At 42.8% G+C, this 14,803-nt stretch overlaps 1 protein-coding gene across 1 annotated transcript in view; it reads left to right on the top strand.

The window, feature by feature from the left end:
- The window catches only part of LOC119659574 (mitochondrial glutamate carrier 1-like), a 45,413-nt gene extending 40,333 nt beyond the window's left edge, over positions 1 to 5,080 (top strand). The window contains exons 4-6 of the mRNA XM_038067731.1: positions 3,610 to 4,095; positions 4,160 to 4,300; positions 4,423 to 5,080. Of these exons, the coding sequence (XP_037923659.1) occupies positions 3,610 to 4,095; positions 4,160 to 4,300; positions 4,423 to 4,567 (772 nt within the window). The 3' untranslated portion in view covers positions 4,568 to 5,080. The remainder of the gene's footprint in view (positions 1 to 3,609; positions 4,096 to 4,159; positions 4,301 to 4,422) is intronic.
- Positions 5,081 to 14,803: the final 9,723 nt, after the last annotated feature.

Here is a 14,803-nt window from a genome sequence, read left to right as displayed (position 1 = left end):
TCTGGGCGCTCTGTCGGGATTCGTTGAGAGATCTGAAAAAGCTCCGCTGGTTCCTCGCGTATGTTGCATTCTGGACACGTCTGGAATAACTTTCGCCATACCGTCGTAACCGACTGCATATGACAGAAAGTTTCTGTTTTAGTGTGTCCAGAATTTCAACAACGGGTGTCTCACAGGGGATGGCATAGTTCCGGTAAACCCTCTGCACTTTATTTCTCACTCGTCGGCTGGCATTGCCAGTGCTGATCTGAATCAGTCTAGCAATGTCCTGCCTTAGTGAGTCCCGCCGACGTTCCAGACGAATTTTCCATGGTGGATCTCTTTTGTCACTCAAACCAATAACGCGAAAGCGAATCTTCTGACCGTGCAATCTGATAGCCGCAACTGCACCACAATACACAAGTGATTGTAGTTGCAGCAGCGACATATCAGCACACAGTCGAGACGCAATCTCATCATTGATTTGAGATAGAATTCCCGGAGTTGCTGGAGATGCATAGAGCCTGGGAATACTTGGTCTATGCATAGGATCCATATCCGAGAATTCTATACACGCTCTTTGGAATTCGTCCCGAACTTCAGCGGAAACCTCAGCTGGATGGTGGAGAAGAGTGCTTCGGCGAGTACTGAACCTGTTGCCTGCAGTGCGGCGTGGTGTTGTTGATGCCGCCGCCTCTGCCCCCATCGACTCTCGGTCACCAGTTTCCCCGATGACTTCAAGTCGAACACGTTCCCTGATGGTGGCCGGGATTGTGTCGCTGCGAGTGATGAAGCGGTACTGGTCTGCGACTCGCTACACAGTCACGTGCGCGAATTGCGGGAAACGCTCGACGAATCTCTGGTGCAACAAGGGGCGGTAAGATGTTGTACCCGCCCCCGCCGTTATTTCGTAGTAGGAGCGGATGATGAAGAGGTTCATTTCTTCAGTCCATTTCATCCGCTTCCTACGCGAACCTGCTGAAGTGGTGGCCACAGATTGTGGCGAAACAGCTGCAGAAGGCGGAGCTGTGCTCCTGGTCGTCGTGGCGCCTAGACGTCGAACCGCCCCACGACTAGCGGTTTCGACGCCGTGCTGTCCATTACGAGAGCCCGACCCAGTCACCAAGTCAGACGACTCCCGCCGGTTATCCGTACCGGACCTTAAATTTCTCCTTCTTCTCATTTTTTGGTGGTGCATTTTATCCTTAGTTGCCAGGTGTGTAGATAGCTTCCTTAGTGAGTAATCTGCAAGACTGCAAAGTTCCTGCACTTTCCTCACCTACCCCCTGAGACGCTGCGGTGGCATACACCCATTCAGACTGAAGCTATCCATCCCTCCTCCTTTCACAACCGGGCTTGGGACCGGCTTCGGCGGAGTTATTATATTATTATTATTATTCCCAGAAACTAAACCGAAAAATGTGAAAAAATTCGAAGGCTGCCACTCTATGGTGCCTAGGCCCTAAAAAACCCTCCATGGCGATCATTTTTAGTCATTGGCAGGAAAACCCCCCTTAAGTTCCTTCTAGAATCACGAATATAGCATACAGCATGATCCTACCAACTTTGGTGAAAATCGCACTATTCCTAACAAAGTTATAATAGGTCAAAGCTGACGCTTCTGTGCAAATTCAAAACTTTGAATGTCAATATCACTTGAAAGTGGATATTTTCACATAATATATTCATATATTACGTGCTACGTACTAATGGCACAAATGCATACTCAAATCTCTTTATAAAAGAAATACACAAAATTTTTCATACCTGAGGCGTCTTCCCGTTTCCCGACTTGTTTTGAGATCTTGACGATCATCCCCTTCTTCCAATCTCTGGAAATGGTCTCGGACTCCTAGGAGAAGTCGACCGTTGACGTCCTTCACAGGACCATCTAAAGATTTGCAACCACATGCAAGCTCTTTCGTTATGCGATATATATTCCTGAAATCATTGTGATCTTCCACGTCCCTGACCAGCACAATAGCAAAATCTCTCTCGTGTCACAGCGTACACTATGCTGAATTTCTCGTGCTCGAACAATGTGACGAGGCGGTGGAAACTGCAAAAATTCACGAACCTCCCACCATTATCGTTGAGGTCGCAAAGACCGTATTTCCCCATCACATATCCAAGCAAGGTGTTATGACAGCCCACCTTGGCATTCAGATCACCTATCACGACCACAATGTCACCTTTAGGAAGCCTCCCCTAAATTGCGTGTAATTGCTCGTAGAAAGCATACTTTGAATGTCTCCGTTGGTGCGTAGCATTGTACACTTGTGGTGCTCCTTAACCTGGACATGAGTCTTGCAATTAGAAGTCTGTTAGAAACCGGCTCCCAGGTCAAGTAAGCGCGCCTTGCTGTAGCCGTCAGACCGGAATCGCGTTTGTTACCTGCTCTCGTGGCAATTTTCGCTCAAGTTGGAGGAAGCGAACATTCTGGAGAACCTCGCAACCATTATCGAGGATTGTGCACACATTCCAAAACCTAATCATAATCTATTTGCGATAGCCAAAGGTTATTTCCGTGAGGTCAGTCCCTATCCGAGGCATTGTTGGCATTTCGGTAGCAGTGAAGTTTCAAAATTTGCAGGTCGCCAACCCACAAATAATAATAATAATAATCGTTGGCGCAACAATCCATATTGGATCAAGACCTTGAAGTGTGTTAGAGCACTTCATTCAAGACCGTAACGGTACACCACAGTACACTGTGGGAGGCAATGTGGTCAGCATTGCGCTCGCCCGAGATTATTACCCTGATTTGACTCAGGTACTCATTCACAGCTGAGTCGACTGGTGTCCGACATCCAATCACGATAACAAATTCCTCTGCCCCCAGCGAGATTTGAACCGCGACCTTCCGCTACGACAGCCCAGCGCTCTAACCACTTGAGCCATCCGGACACTTAACCCACAAATTGCTATCCCTTTTAGTTGCCTCTTACGCAGGCAAATAAACAAGCAAGACTTTGAATATATGCTTAAGCCCCAACTCACAGGGCATAAGTGAGCAGATGAATGATTAGACGTCAACCTTTTCACCCCACTCGTTCCTATCGGGTGCTCCTTTCTCTTCTCTGCTACATCATTTCCGTCGAAACCCGATACATTGGCTTCGAGCAGTCTTCTCTCTCGATACAGGTTTTAAGCACTCTTCTCTCCTCATTTCTCATTCCAAAATACTCTACCAATAAAAACTCTTAAGTGACAACGAGAACCTCTTGGAAATTCCGGGCTCAAACTTCACGTATATTATAAATAGCGTCCAACATGAGACTTAAGACGACAAATCTCATGAATTTGAACTTCTCAGGAAAAGAATATTCTGACCCCCATTCTGCATTCAATACAAGCATTTCCAGAAACTGACCGTAAATAAATCCCTGATCCGCTGTCAATGTCCCCCTTTCCCTCATTCCTGCCGAACTAGAGCATTAGGTGTTTCTTAACGAGTCTTTCAATATCTGGATAGATAGATTCTGACACATAAGGCACAAATGGCCGCTAGTAAAGTGCTTCGAAGTTTAAATTTCCGGGAACTATCACAGAATACGAATTTTTAAAAATATACCAGTAAATATCAGGTCGACTTCTAGTAAACCAAAGTACTTTAATCCGTCTTTACAGGTTAGACTGTTTTAAGAAAACATATCGGGCCGAAGGCTACTTCGGCATGTATCGCGGATCTGCTGTTAACATTTTACTAATTACTCCTGAAAAGGCTATCAAGTTGGCTGCAAATGACTTCTTTCGGCATCATTTGACAACATCATCAGGAACTTTACCAATAACCCGCCAAATGGCAGCCGGTGGCTTAGCTGGTCTATGCCAAATTATCATAACAACACCAATGGAATTGCTGAAGATTCAAATGCAAGATGCTGGACGTGTAGCAGCACAAGCACGTGAAGCTGGAAAGACTGTACCCAAAACCTCAGCCACACAACTAACAATTCAATTACTGAAAGAAAAAGGAATACTCGGTCTATACAAAGGGATTGGAGCTACTATGTTAAGAGATGTATCGTTTTCAATAGTTTATTTCCCCTTGTTTGCTACGTTGAATGATTTGGGCCCAAGAAAAAGTGATGGGTCGGGTGAAGCAGTATTTTGGTAAGTATTTAACAGGATTAGATTTTTCAAGACAAGGTTCAATTGAACTGCGATTCGTTTGTAGGTGCTCTTTCTTATCAGGCTGCGCAGCTGGTTCTTTTGCAGCCTTGGCTGTGAATCCATTTGATGTAGTTAAAACACGACTTCAAGCATTAAAGAAAGCCGAAGGTGAAAAGGAATTCAAGGGAATCGTAGATTGTTGTGTGTAAGTAATATGGACCTTACTCTTTAATCTGCCTACGAGAAAAATCAACTCCAAACTTGTAGCTCATGAAATAAGTTTCAATCACCTCTTTAGTCGCTGACCCCCATCTTCTATTATTCTAGGAAAACACTCCGATACGAAGGGCCAACAGCATTCTTCAAGGGTGGCTTGTGCCGTATGATTGTCATTGCGCCATTGTTCGGAATAGCGCAAATGGTCTATTACCTAGGCGTCGCGGAGGCGCTTCTAGGCATTAAACGTGATTAAAAAGTCAATTTGAAATTAACTATTTTGATAGGAGGCGCCACTCAAAAAGTACTTTTCAGTTATTGGAAGGAGATTTTTAAAATAAATTATTGTAATGTAAACGCATGACTATTCGACACTTAGAATTAATGAGCTCAGTTCGAGATTGTTTATAAATCAATCACAAATCTATCAAAAATTTAATGAAATAGTGATGATACCGTGACAATAATGTATCAAGTATACATACTGAAATAAACACAAACTCCAGAATAACAAATGAGCTTCACTGGTGACCACAAATGCTGCTTCCTAGATGTTTTCTCTGGTCGAATGTTATTTGAGTGTTCGTAAAGTTTTGCATTTTCCGTTAAGGCTACATTAGTAGAACATGAGAAGATATTAAAATTAAATGTCTGTATTTGGAGATGTATAATATGTAAGTGTGTAAAAAATGTTAAAAAGAACAAATCCTGTCGATATACTAATTGAAAAAATAAAGATGTCCGAGACAAATTCAAGCCATAGCAACTAGAATGTTTTTTTGGCCTCTTTCTGTAACTGTTCAAAAAAAAAGCAGGCTAAAGATTTGTTATGTATACAATTTGTGATCTTGTAATTATTTAAGCAAGTATTATTATTGACAAAAAATATGCGTCTTTTTATATTGCATGTTAACTTCACAACCAAATGTTAATACAAGTTTTGTAATATGGTAAACATAAGTAAAATGCGAAATTGATAACGACACCGGCCAAATACTTTCTAATAGCCTAAACCCCGCTATTAGATGGGATTCTGATTCTGAACCTCAAAACAAATTGACAGTACCACAGGGTGCACGAATGATAGATAACCAGTCAAATGCTATTCCAAAGAAGCTTCCTAAAAGTGGAAGACCAATTGGAGAGAAAATTTCTCCCACCCTGAGAAAGTTGCGTTTCCTATTAAAATGTATTTATGTTATGCCACTCTAGAAGTAGACATCAGCCCAGAGAATAACTCCATGATGATAATTTTACCCCCTTACCTTATCAACATTCTAAATCATGAAGTACTGGAGCCACGAGGAATGCTTTTCTACGAGATCGATTAAAACTGGCGTCTAACTTCATTCTCCTTCAAGTCCCGACCACCATTGGCAACCATTCATACCGGAGCACTCGCTCGTTTCTTTTGTCAGTGAGAGCTACATGCAATAATGTACTGAGTTTCTTCTTTAGTGTCAAGAGCACTGTCTTCACGAGGGAAACGAAATGTTTGAAGATTGGCTTGTGATAGTACTAGAACTACGATTGAGAAAAAATTAACGGATCATTTGCATTATCACTAGGCCAAAATGATTACCAAAGAAGCGGCATGTAAATTCCTGGAGTGCTACGTGGAACGGGATGAGAAATTTTCGAATTAAGTGACCCGCCCACCGTAACCTATTGAGCCGGATTTTATCCACAACCAGACAGTCATGGTTATCGCTCATAGATTTCGTCGTTATGTAGGTTACGGAATCTTTCATCCTCATGTAGGGGGCCAAAAATTCATCGGAGGATTCTTCTCTCGAACGCGGTCAAGAGTTCGAAATTTTTTTGCTAAGAATCAACAACCGTACGCGGATTTCATCGTCGTAGCTGTTATCGGTTGTGATTTTCGATCCCAGATAGGAGAAATTATCAACGATCTCAAAGTTGTAGTCTCATATCTTTATTCTTCCCGTTTGACCAGTTGCAGTTTGATGTTGTTAGTTGGTTGGTTTTTGGTGCTGACGTTGCCACCATATATTTTGTCTTGCCTTCATTGATGTGCAGCCCAAGATCTCGCGCCACCTGCTCGATCTGGATGAAGGCAGTTTGCACATCTCGGGTCGTTCTTCCAATGATGTCGATATCGTCAACATAGGCCAGTAGTTCGGTGGACCTTAAAAGGATCGTACCCCTCGCATTTACCTCAGCATTACGGATCACGCCGTAGACCGTTGTTAATGTCGAATGGCCTTGAGAGTGATCCTGCTGCTTTTATCTGGCCTCGCACATTGGTCAGTGTTAGCCTAGTCAGTCTTATCAATTTCGTCGGGATACCGAATTCTCTCATGGCCGTGTACAGTTTTACCCTGGCTATACACAACTGATGTCCATATTCCAACAGCTTTCCCATCGCTTGCCGCACAGAGAAAATCTGATCGATTGCAACGATGATTATTTTACGGAAAAGGTGGGGTCGGTTTCGGATATACTTAGCTAACCACTTGCCTTTCAATGATATTATTTCGAAAGTAACCCAACGGTCCGTTACCAGAGTGATGATGACATTTCTCGTACTTTTTAGTCGACACTAACAAGTCCACAGACTCTCAAAAAAGGACAACTGGCGGTTTCGGAGTGTGGACGTTTCCATATCCTATATAAAATTCGGCTCAATAGATTGCGGTGGGTTGATTGTTAATCTGTATAGGTGAGAAGGATCCAGCACAAAACGTCTATAAGGGGAATATCTATGGCAGAAAAAGTGCCTAAAATGGAGCGATAGTAGCCAGGACGCCAAAATAGATTTGAAGGATATTGAATTGATGGACCTCGGTACAAAACCGGGATGATGATGACCGTTTGGCCCGGGGCAAAGGCAACTTATCCCCTAAACAAGTCGGGAAACCGGAAGCTGGACGCTTCAGGTATAAAAGGTTTTGTGTTTCCCCATGTGAGGAGCATAACGCAGTTCTCCATTGGCTGATAGCATTGACTCGAGATATTTAAATTGCTCAGTGCTGTCAGCTTCAGTAAGCTGCCCAGAACTGAGTGAATTAAATATCTCGGGTCAATGCTATAAGCCAATGGAGAACTGCGTAATGAAATTGCTTCACGCATTAATGCGACCTGAATGAAGTCGCATTCCGCAACTGGTGTTTTTTGTGATCGACTTATCAGCGAAGGTCTCAAATCTAAAATTTACCGCAATGTCGTTCGTCTGCCGCTCTCTATAGTTCCGAGTGTTAGCTGACTATAAAAGACAATGAGCGGCGTCTTGCGGTAATGGAGACGAAGATGTTGCATTGAACTGGTGGCGTGACACGTTTTGATCTCATCCGAAATGAGGACCGATCGTGGAAAAACTACAAGTCAGGCTTTTTCGATGCAATGGTCGCATCGAGAATTCACTTGCCAATATTGGTCTAAACATCGAAGTCAATGGTAAGCGACCAAAAGGCAGGCCGAAACAATGGTGGCTTGATACGCTGGATGGGGATTTAAAAGCCTCGCGATTACATCTAGATCAGGCATTTGATAAAATAAAATGGCGAAACCTATCACGACGAGCCGACCCCGCTTGTGAACAGGACAAAGGCTAAATAAAAAGAAGATGTGAGGAGCGGTGAGTGCATGACAGGGATTTAAATAAATCATTTGATGGAAAGCCCTGGATTGATAATACGCTTCACACTCTGAGTTAACTATTATTAGCAAATGCGAAGAATTTAACCTACAACAGATATAAAAAAGGGCCAAGGAGAAGTAGATCCTTCATGAATGGAACTTTAATATTTCATTCGAAAGTCAATTATTCTCGTTAATTATGATGTCAGCATCTTATTTGTATGGCCTTAGAAGCAGTAAATTTGCGCGTAATTGCTAAGTTTGAGTACACTTTGTAATTCACGCCAAAATTAATATCAGTTTCGCAAAATGCTAATCGAGACCTTTCGTTTGGTCCAGGGCCAAAAAAGACGAAGCCAACCAACAGTCTCGTCCACGGCTCAGGCAATTTATCAGATGCTATCTCACCTCTGCCCTGCTCCTTTTTCTATAATCGCGAAAACGGCGCGGGTGCAGAGAAGAAAATGGAAGCGGTCTTCAAGGGCCAATGCCATTAGAGGGCCCCCTATGTTTTTTTCAACTTCTTTAGTGTTTAATAAAAATGGTCCGATGAACCAGAAATATCCTAGTTTGCGAACCGTAGTAATATGTTCAGAATAAGTCTTGAAAATTTCAAAGAATTTCGTTGGATAGATTTTGGACTACGGTTACATCCGTAAAAATCTGCTGTTTGGAGAAAAACCTATTTAAAAATTAGAATGTAATTATTAACCATAAAATTTCAACTGACCATTTATCTATTAGACCTAATCCATAAACCTTCGGTTTCTTCAAAAAGCACATGTAAAGCCTTGGCTTCAATTCTCGCTCTTTTAACGAAGTTATTCGAACGTCCTTCAGACCGGTAAATTCGCGATCGACATAAATCTGACATATGGTACTTTACCGGTTTAACACTTTAATTTCCGAAAGAATTGGAAAATCACTTTGCCCAAATTCTAGATAAAATTGTTGAAAAAAAGATTCGATTTCTCGGATCCGACACACGAGATGACCCGCTTAATAACGAATCGTAGAGAGAACACTGTGAATATCTAATGTCAATATCAAATACCTGGAGGTGATGATTGCCGCCATAAAGAATACTGGCGAACCGAAACACTCTCGGTGGTTGCTTCTAGCCAGAGTGATGTAATTCATACTGCTTTACGTATCACCTGTATGGGTGGAGGCGCTTGTAAACTCTCAAAGACCGAAGCAGGTGAATTCGGTTTATCGACCACATTATATGAGGCAATACTGGTGGTGGCAGGTGAAACAAATGAGTGTGGTGTACCATGCAAGACGTATAGAGAAGCAGATAAAACACAAGAATGGACAAAGTCAGAGTCGAATGATTTTTAGCAATGGAGATGAGACGACTCTACGAAGTTTTGCTGAACCTACAGGGTCATTCCTAATTTGTTGTTTAGGATCTGCGGGATCCTAAGTCCCCATCCACTTGATGGTGGACCGGACTAAATGAGGAGCAACTTACTCCCTCGTTTTTTAGTCCATGGATCCCTAGTATTGGAGCGTAGCACTCCAAGCATTAAGAATTGAAAAAATCAAAAATTTGACTGACGGTTTCGTCATTCCTAGTGTTTACCTTGAGCAGAAACATGGCGAGACCAACTACCACATTATATATGGTTCCTGGCAGGACACGGTGGTCACTACACGCAGTATCTGCAACACTTTGGGTTGAATGATTCACCGATTTGTCCTAGATGCGGTGGCACACCGGAGGATCCAGAGCATGTGATGTTTCACTGCCCAAGTTTTGCAATGAAGAGGAGCTATCTGAAGCAAGTGAAGATATCTGCGGAAATGATCAGATGGAAGGAGAACTAGCTTATAGTTTCCTCCACAATCGTAAAAACTTGGGGGTTACTGAAGGAAGAAAAAAGAAGAAAATCAGAAAGGAGCGGAACATTTTTTTGCATGTGTCACTCTGGGCTACGTGATTACCTTCTGCGATAAAACTAAGATAGTGACCATACCAATGCCTGGGAAAGTTGTCTATTCAAGCCCAAAGAACCTCAAATAAAATAGCTCAACATCATTCTCGCTGGCATGTCTGAATATATTGGCTGAGCATCACACTCGCAAAAAGGGGATAAGACCGTACCCGCTAAATTAAACGTAACTGTCTACCAACGTGGAACGCCTTGCGAATCTGTTCTTCATTGCCCGGTTTCCATGATTACTATATATTGAATGGGTTTTCAATTGTTCACTTTTCCAAAAGATGCGTGATGCCGCCAAAGAGCATGGTATCGATGATACTTTAGTCAAGCAAAGCTGTGCTATACTAATTCAGGGCTGTTGTGTCCTGATAACGGAAACATCGAAAGACCGCACCCAAAGAAGTGTAATATCGCCACTTCTGTGGAGTATGTTGATTGACTCACTGCTATGTGAACTGCATAATCTGCCAATACACTGTTACCATGCTCGTCCTACACGTTTAACTAAACCTCTTCCACGACAATTATGTAATTACATAGTTTTCATCCGATTGCGCATTGATAATCAATGCGTCGGAGACACCTTAACTCTCATTGCACATTCCGAATACGAAATAAGTGAGAGATATAGAGCTCATATTTTGTCTCAGTTTTAGCTTTTTACACATTTCGATTTCACCACTTAACACACTCCCAACCTTATTTCAATGGCGCGGCTGTGCTAGCTGTTGATCGATATCTCGAAATGGTATGTGAAAATATACAGCGTGCGAGGATTTGATTGGCAGTTGGTACCTCAGGCTAAATCTAAATGAAAAAATAATCTTTGCACCCAAGTGAAATATCCGTGAATTATTTTAGATAAGAAACTTCTTTGGAACAAATGCGTAGACGTAAAGATGAAAAGAATTCTCACAGATTATGGACTGTGCAAATGGACCCTTGCCTGGCCCTGTGAACTTAGGCATCATTTGGATACGTTGCTACCACTAGGCCATTAAGGTGAGATAAAAGAGTTTTCACTGTAAATTAGCATGATTGCAAAAAAATGTATGTCAGGGCATTACCAGTCCATTGAGCACGACATCCAACACTCGATCTTCAGCACTTGAATATATATGCATATTCAGAGCATTGCTATGACAGCAGCTCTTAGACTGATGCGTTTGGGCCTATGGTGAAAAAGCGGGGGTGAGGGGCACAGAATATTGGAAAGGATATTGCGAGAACTGAATCTAGTTCTAGTAATGTCGTCTGATTCTCGAATGCCCACACATTTGTTAGGTAGAAGATATACCGGCATCCCCAAACGTAGAGAAAAATAGGAAGAACTAGTAGAATGCATGACGGGATATATGGAGGTTCGTTCAAGAGTGAAGAAACAGGTTGAACTCTATATCTAGATTCAATACCATTGAACTACTCTGGGTACCGGGTCGTGGTGGTGCAAATGTCAATGTGAAATCTTGCGTACCTTAGCAAAAAACAGTTCAGTTTCTCCCATATAGGGAGCTGGGAACAAGTTTCCAATAAAGACAAACACCAGAGCCTGAATATAGCTAGAAACACCAAACTTTTCCTGTGAGAACCAAACAAACATTGGAAACTAACTGTACCCTGTCGGAAAGAGGAAGACTTCCAGAAATATTATGGACACTCATAGCTCGCGTTGCCAACAGATTTGTAACTTAGCATTCTACTAGGTTTTACTACTTTTCTCGCAGAAATAATAGTTGAACTTCGATCTGGCTGGCGGACACACAAAGCAAAGACTCAAACAATAACCGAGTGGTGCCTAATATGTAGCGGGAAACTACACTAGAAAACATAGGTTCCTATGTACAAAGCCTTCTCCCGTGTTCCCGATATGAATGATAATTATAACCATAAGTTGTATAGAATACGCAGTTCAATCACTTTACTCCTCATGTCAAAGAAATCGTTGTCCTTCAAGCATTATAGTACTTTCGTATGTCCTTACCTCATTTTACAGGAATAGAAAATTAAATTTGTTGTTTCTTGAAGTTTTAATATGTTAGCCAAAAGTTATATATATTCCTCCCGTCATCTCAGTAAAAAAATCGTACATTCTTGGAGATAAAATTTTATAAACTAGATTTCACACCAATTGTTCGTCGAAGAACCAGATTCAATTTTCCAAACGTTTCTAAGCGGGTGACAGGCCAATTTCCAAGAGAATATTGAAGATTTTAGTAGGTCTTCATGACGAAAATTTCAAATTATGCTTTTCAGTCGCTGGCTGTAAGTCCATGCTATACGGCGGAATAGCAGTTCCTATATCTCCGCTTTGGCCCTCGACTATTGCCTCACTGCCTTCTGGACTCGCCATGTTGACCAAAGCTGCCGCACTTTTACTAACTATAAGATTCGAAGATTGGTTGGCATGGTTCTGCACCTTGTCCGAGTGCACCATAATTGGAGCGTTGCTCACCACATCGCACTTGGCACTGGCAAAAAACTCTTGAAAATTTCCAAAATTCTTAAGAACGGAAAAACATCGCGAATTAAGTCGTCCAATTGATCGGTTCACAACCAATTTCAAAGAATTGAACATTTCTAAAGTTATCCTATTCGATTGAAAGATAGTTTGTCACTCGAAGCTCCACAAATCAATATATCCCGAGAAGCGACCAAATTCCTTGAATATATTTGAGTTCAAAAATGTTTATTTTAAGTTTTAATATTGTGAATAATTTATATCTCAGAGCCTGCTTGACTGGACACTACCCTGGTTTTGCTGCGAAGTGAGCGAAGTATAAACGACAGTAAGCATACCTGTTTTAATACACACAAGTAGGCAATTTGCGCTTCCACCAGTAACTCTGAAGCGCGTGAAAGAGTAGTAGTTGTGCACTACTGCACTAAGAGTGTCCAAAACATGAATATGGAAACAAAGATTTAAACTCTCCAAGTGGTGAGAAGTCACAGACTTTGAATCGTCCGACGACCATGTGTAGTCTTATCCTGGCCGAAGTGCCTGTAGAAGGGCATGCTTTCCGACTTAGTGGAAAGCTTGCATTTAGTGCCTACGGTGAAGACAGCCAGAAACTTAAGAGAAACTGGAAATCCAACTACGGCCGGCTCGTCCGTGATACTACAGCCCAAATTTACCCGCAAACGGAAGAAGGCTCGGCAGAAGGAACTTAGGCCATTAAGAAGGAGAAACTACAAGCTAAATCCTGCCTGTTTGAACCTTCTTCTTCACCCTTACCGAGAAGAGCGGAAGAAAGAGGAGTTGGTGACGTGGACGCTACTGGTTTAACACCGGTATGTGGAAATGGATCCAAGCGGCACGGGCACCGTGGACCTGCAAAGGCCCTGTTGCGCAGCAAGACTCCACAACCAACCTTAGTTCGTGAGGCCGAATCTAATCTCTTCCCAACAACAATCTTTCCGTACTTTTGGAGGACAGAGCCAGATTACTACCGAATGTAGTCTCTCTGAACCAGTGAAGCACAATGTACAGCACCACATTAACACTACTGGTTCCCCTATCTTCTCAAAGGTACGTCCCCTACTACCCCAGAAGCTGGCTATTGCACGGAAAGAATTCGAACAACTTATGCAACAGGGATCTTCGGGCAGCTTTTGGTCTTCCCCACTCCATATGGTCCCTAAGCCAAATGGCGAATGGCGCCCCCGTGGGGATTACAGAAGGTCAAACGCACAGACTGTTCCTGATCGATATCCTATTCCGTTCATCCACGACTATGTACATAATCTCGCAAACTGCCGCATCTTTTCGACCTTGACTTTAACCAAGGCGTATCACCAAATCCCTGTAGCTCCAGAAGACATTCCAAAGACGGCAATATGCACACCCTTTAGATTCTTCGAGTTCACACGAATGATTTTCGGGTTGTAAAATGAGGAGCAAACCTTTCAAAGGTTCATTCACTCGGTCTTGCGAAACCTCGACTTCTGTTTCGTATATTTGGATGATGTTTTGGTCGCTTCTTCTTCAGAGTCTGAGCACTTAGTCCATCTCGAGTGCATTTTTCAACGTCTCCTTGAGGCCGGTTTAGTCCTAAACGTGGATAAATGCAAGTTTCTCCAGACACAGGTGAGATTCCTCGGCCACTTCATTTCCCCTGACGGAATACAGCCCGACCCAGACAAGGTCCAAGCAATCACAAACTTCCCGCGTCCGAAAACTGTGAAGGATTTGCGGAGGTTCTTGAAGCGACGATTTAACAATCAAGGTTTTCGCGATGGAGTGCACTGATGAGGTTGCCTTAAAGTGGCTCCAGCAGGCAGTCCCGGCTTTGAGTTATGGCAGTTAAGTTCACTATTGTAAACACTAAGCTACGCCAGACAGAACATGTTGGATGTCGGTTACCGGACCCTCGAAGGAAGGCAGAAAACATCATTCGCATGCCAGGTGAACAGAACCCGGGCATGGACTTTAAACATTGGAGGGTAACGTTCATGAATGTCAGGAAGGACAAATTTACAAAGTTGAAGGGTTTCAACTTGGTATTCAAAAGAGTGTAAATGTGCTCAGGGAACATCACCATATGGTGCTCCACTTTTTCCTGTATAGACTGAAATTCAGTCATATCAGGAAACTGTAGGGCATCATCTCCATTTTGAGAGCGAAGAACAATGATGGTCTTCGACTCACACAACATAGCGCAAATTGCAGCATCTTCGGTCCGCTCTCTCACAATGGAGCTGCGCGCGTAAGATAGCGCTTACAGTGACGGAACCCCCGTTAGGGTGTTCGCACTGGTAAAGGGACCACAGAGTAAATTCTACCTGCTAATAACTTCTCCTACACCTTCCAAAGAACAAGCGGAAGAAAAGGAAGCCAGAGACGTGAACGGAACTGACTTAATACCAGTTCGAGTGATCGAATCTATGCAAACCGGACACCGCAAACCAGCCAAGATGCTTAGTGGAAAATAGATGAATGCTCTACG

This window comes from Hermetia illucens, chromosome 6, assembly GCF_905115235.1.
Source record: "Hermetia illucens chromosome 6, iHerIll2.2.curated.20191125, whole genome shotgun sequence".
NCBI classification, from domain to species: domain Eukaryota; kingdom Metazoa; phylum Arthropoda; class Insecta; order Diptera; family Stratiomyidae; genus Hermetia; species Hermetia illucens.
This window is presented reverse-complemented; position numbering and strand designations above follow the sequence as displayed.